This window comes from Cyprinodon variegatus, unplaced genomic scaffold (genome assembly GCF_000732505.1).
Source record: "Cyprinodon variegatus isolate N-32 unplaced genomic scaffold, C_variegatus-1.0 Scaffold3937, whole genome shotgun sequence".
Lineage (NCBI taxonomy): Eukaryota > Metazoa > Chordata > Actinopteri > Cyprinodontiformes > Cyprinodontidae > Cyprinodon > Cyprinodon variegatus.
The window spans coordinates 1-5369 of record NW_015154390.1 but is presented as its reverse complement, the minus strand read 5'-3'; the positions used below and the strand labels follow the sequence as shown (position 1 = coordinate 5369).

General features: G+C 47.4%; 1 protein-coding gene across 1 annotated transcript; it reads right to left on the bottom strand.

Annotated features, from left to right (window-relative positions):
• Window positions 1–571: 571 nt before the first annotated feature.
• Window positions 572–3660, bottom strand: LOC107081292 (low-density lipoprotein receptor-related protein 6-like; the record flags this gene model as incomplete). Its single annotated transcript, XM_015369489.1, has 5 exons — window positions 572–825; window positions 1796–1986; window positions 2080–2291; window positions 3041–3240; window positions 3321–3660. Coding segments are annotated over 5 exons (1182 nt in total), but the record flags the coding sequence as incomplete, so codon positions are not given.
• Between the last annotated feature and the right edge of the window lie 1709 nt (window positions 3661–5369).

The following is a 5369-nucleotide window of genomic DNA, read 5'->3' as shown; positions in this document are numbered from 1 at the left end:
TATATTAGCTGCGACATGAATCAAGATGCTATGAGTGAAAAAACTTGATTGACAGATGATCGTTGATATATGATTGTCCAAACTTAGGTGTTCAGGCTGACGTATAACTAACTGGGCTGCAGAAGATAACGGAAAAAAAATTGATGGAAGACAGCATTTTTTTTTTTATAGAAATGTTCTAAATTTTGTGACAATATTGTCTGAAAGGGTACATTTACGACTTTAAGCTCTGATTTGGACTGGATTTAATTAGATTTTAACTGGTTTTAAGCCATCTGTAAATTGTCCTTAGGTGGTTGTGTGATCTGTATTGCCCTGCGTCGGACTGGTGAACTGTCCAGTGTGTAACCCCGCCTCTCGCCATTACAGTGCCCGAGTTATAGGCTGGTCTCGCCGCCACCGTGACGAATCATTTATCATGATTGTTTGGTTTTAGACTTGGCTCTGGGATGCTCTTAAGTGATTCTTTTGGATCAGATCTTGGTGGATTCTTCTGCAGTATTTACCTGCTGGTCATGCTGTGACCAGCTTTAAACCAAGACAGAACCAGACTGGTCAGATAACAGCAACTGGGCAGAAAGATGGATCAGTCTATGTGCTGGAGCATTGACTCACGGTACTCCTGCATGTCGATCTCGTGCACGGCGTGGATGTCGCTCAGGTAGGCGACCCGGGCCTGGACCTTGGTGCGGCCCTCCCTCGTGTTTTTGTCGATCCTCTCGATCATCTGCTGCTGCTTGTCGATCCAGTAAAGGTGGTTCCCGAACACCGTCAGGCCCACCGGCTGCAGGATGTTCGAGTCAGCAATCACGATCCGATTGGCTCCTGCAGCATTTACCAAAATAAAAGCACCAGGGAGTGTAAAAAAAAAAAAAAAGGGCGAGAACTTCAGGAACAAAGGCAACAAAACGGGAGAGGAGCTGAGAGGTGAGGCAGGAGGGGGAGGCAGGAGGGACAGGGGGGGGACACAATTAACATTTAACTGGAGCTCCGAATCAAACACAGCCAGATTCCAAAGGGGTCGTTCCCAGAATCTGAACCGTCTCCTAGGTTACCAAAGGAGATGACATCCTTTCTGCTGGGCTGAACTCTATTTAGATAGCTCTAGACTCACATATCTTCCAGAAGGCATTCAGAGACTAGATCTAGAATCCTTCGACCTAGAAGTGTTTAGTTCTAGATTCTGTTCTGAATTCAGGACACTTTAAAGTCGCAGTAAAACAGCAGATAAGTCCGAATGTTCTGGATTTCAACAGATCCAGAACCAGGCAGTGATAAATTCAGATGGCTAATCCAGAATCTACTGCTTTTTTTAAGCCATAATTTAGAGCAGGTTCCGTCTTTTAATAGAACATCTTGGAGCTGAAAGCTTTTCCTGACACAAACTAGATCAGGCTTTAGATCCGGTCAGGAAGATTCCTGGTTTAAACCGAGCCGCACACCAGAAAGGCTGCGATGGATCGGAGCGTGGGAAAGCAGAAACCCTCCCCTCGTCCTCCTGGCTCATCCTTTTAGGTGAAGGAGGACCTGAAGTAGATGTAGTTCTGAAGAACCTGCTCTAAGATATATTTAATTTGAGGAACATTGCTTTTAAAAATGCTGGTGGTGACTGTCTGGGATTTGCTGGATCCCTGGGAGAACTGCCCCCTTACAGACATTTAGAGAGCATCAGGATTAGATCCTTTTGATTCTGTTTCAATGTGATCAGAACCAGCTGAGGTACTGTGGACGTCCTACAGGAGGCGCCACACATCCTGAAACTGAGACCTCAGATTGTCTGAGAGATCAGACTCACCGGACAGGTCGCTGCTCTCGATGCGCCGCAGGTCCGAGTCCACCCAGAACAGCTTCCCCGCCTGGTTGTCGATGGCCAGAGCGGCGGGTTTACCCAGCCCGCTGAAGAACAGAACCTCCCGCTCCGTCCCGTCCAGAGCCGCCCGCTCGATCTTGGGCGAGCGGTCCTGCAGGTTGGTGAAGTACATGTACCTGTAGAGCGGAGGAGGCAGCGGGCTGTAAACACCTGCATAGAACCGGACCGTGAACCCGGACGCCGGAACTGTCCGAGCACCACATACTGACCCTTTCTCCGGGTTGACCACGATGGCCCGCGGCTTGTCGTGCTCGCCCCGCAGGACCACGCCCACTCTGCTGCCGTCCGTCCGGCTCACGTTGACCACGTTGGTCACCTCGCTGGTCCAGTAGATGAAGCGGCTGTAGATGTCGATGCTCAGGTCGTACAGCTGAAGGCCCGGTCCGTGTCCGAGCCAGGAGCTCGACACCACCGTTACGCTCTGACAGGACCAGACAGAAGACAGTCAGCTGGATCAGAACCAACAAACGGATCGGTTCCTGTCCAATCACTTCTGAAAGCAGCCCAGAACCCAACCGGTCCGACTCAGTCAATCACAAACTGGTTTGTTTGATTACAGAATAAAACAAAATCAAATGTAAAAAGCTCAGGAATCAGAACCGCTCCAGAACCAAACAAAGTAAAACCTTCTAATGTTTCCAGCAGCTCCAGGACTTAAATTGGACCCCTTAAATCTGTGCCGGATCAGCAGCAGGAGTTTATGACCAGTTTGAGCTACTGGCACCTGGTTCTGCTTTGGATGCGGTGGTGAAATGGACCGCATCAGAGTTCTGAGCGGTTCTGAAAGTGGATTTCACAGCTCTGAGGTGATGAGGGAGGATGACGATGATCAGAACCAGCAGTACCGCTGCTTTCTGGGCTCAGGTTTCCTTCTGGGTTTATTTTCAGAGCCGCCGCTGGGAATAATTGATGGAAAACCTGCTTTATTTAGACCTACAGACCACCGGGGAGACGATCCGGACCCGCAGTGTTTACACAATCTGGGTCCGGACCCAAAACTCCATTCAGGGCTGCTTTCTGCCTGGCTGATCTGGAATCAGCTCAACACCTCCTCTCTGATTGTTGGCCGTCAACTCTGCTGTGAATTCTGGGTTAAAACGGAACAGATGGGAAAGTTCTGGAAGTCCATCAGAACCAGCAGGATTCCTGAAACTGAATCAGAGGTGGTACCTGGTTCCCGTCCTCTTGGGACCTCCGGATGTTCTGTTTGGAGTCGATCCAGTACAGCTGCTTGTCCAGCGGGTCGTAGTCGATGGCGCGGACGTTCTTCAGGTTGTGGATGGGCAGGACGATGTCCGGGCTCTGCTGCTCGTCGATCACCATCCGGTTGATGGCCGCCTTCTGGCTGAAGAGCAGGAACGATGTGGGAGCTGCAGGGAACAAAGACAGGTGGTCAGAGACGAGGCCGGATCCGACCAGCAGCAGAAACCTCTGGCTCCGAGTGCCTCACCGCTGCACGTCTTGTTGTCGTAGTTCAGGGAGAAATGGGCGGGGCATCCGCAGACGAAGCTGCTGGGCACGGCGAGGCAGAGGTGGGAGCAGTGTCCGTTGGTGGAGGCGCAGGCGTTCCAGCCGGCCTGTCTGGAGGAGTGGAAGACCAGGATGTCCATCACGTAGTCCAGGTGGCCCTGGATCAGGGTCCGGTTCTGACCGCTCGACTTGTTGGCCCGCTCGATGCTGCGGTGGCTCCAGTCCGTCCAGTAGATGTAGTCCTGGTACTGGGTGAGTCCGAAGGGGTGGGGGAGGTCATCGGCGATCACCTCGCGTTCCTGACCTGGAAGAACAGAAAACTGGAAAATCAGGAAGGAGACGAGACGGAAGCGACGGCAGTTTGGGTCGGTCAGAGAGCAGAACGAGGCAAAACAGAACCAGCCTATAAAAACAGTCCAGAACCGACCAGAATCTGCCTCAAACAGAACCAGAGTCAGCCACACCGGAAAAAATCTAAATCTAGATAGGTCCTCTTTCTCTTAAAATAAGTGCTTTTGTTCTTGGATTGAGGAGACAGACATTTTACCAATGGAAGAAGACAATTTAGATGTAAAATAAGAAAACACAATTGCATATTTCAAGTGCATTTTATCTAATTATCTTATTTTAGGAGTAAACAAACTCATTCCATTGGCAAACTATCTCATTTACCTACTGAAATTAAGGGTAAATACACTTAATTCAAGACATTTTAACTTATTTCTAGATCGTTTTTCCAGTGCAGGAACTGGACCAGGACCAGCCAAACCACCACCACCGTCAAACTATGTCAGAAACAGTCCAGAAAGTATAAAAAAATAAAAATAAAAATACATTTTTTTAGAACCTCTCAAAATAGCTTAAGTCTTTTTTAAAAACCAGTTGAGAAGTCGCTACATTTCTAAATCTAAACAATCTATATGATCATCCAGTCTTAACACCAGAACTCCCACTGGCCGTCAATTTGACAGGCGACATTTTTCCTAATGAAACGCATGAGTAGTGATGTTGTCATCAACTGAAATGCTTCTAGTGTGTGAATTAAAGCCATTGTGGATATATAAACCTTAAAAATGGTCTAATATATATATATATTTTTTAAAGGCTGCATTATCTGCTATTATTATTATTTGTGGTATAAATGTTTATTAAAAATAAATCAGTAAAATAAGACTGTTTTACTACAAAGGTTGCGAAGTTTGAAATTGAATTTTTATTTAATTGATTGATTACCCTTGAAAATTTCCCACAGAACACCTTTTCACATTTGACACACATTGACAAACATCATAAGAGCGTTTTTTTTGTGCAGCTTTGAAGCAGAGGCAGAGGGGACGGTAACCTGCTGGTTTTACAAGTTTAAGGATAAAATCTCTGCGTGAGACGGTGACGTTCAAACTGCTCCTGAACAAAACCAATGCGTTTATAGCTGCTATGTCCAGGAGATCATAAAATACAGCCACAGGCAACCGCTGCTTTGGAGCTTTTAGAGAATACTTTCTAATCATCTGATCCGACACATCCACGCAGACCTGTGTGTGATTTTTGTAGATTACGGGCTCTGGTTTAGTGTACAAACAGGTGTGGGCAGTGCTAACTAAAACTTGAACAAAAGTTTTACTATTGTCTGATGATGTAATGATACGTCTGCATTTTCCCGTGGATGATCACCTGTCTCTCCCTCTCAGCCTGAATCGCTAACATCAATATTTTGAAGCTTTTCTAAGCCTTTTTCGCGGTTAGATTTCTTCTGAAAGCCATTTTTCCGTATTAGAGTTCTAGTTAGATTGTTGGTTGCTAGGCAACGGTATGAATGTCAATCATCCATCGGAAGAATTTGCAATGCAACTATGGCCGTTTCTCAATATGCGTTCTTGAGCGTTCTCGTGTACTCGCGACACGCATCAAATCCCCGGATGTTGTTCTCACCCCGCCCTCTTTATCGAGCATGCATCAGAGCAGACTTGTGCGTTCTTCAGACTGACCGCTTCCCCAGAATGCCCCGCGGCCGCAGCTTGATTCCAGACAG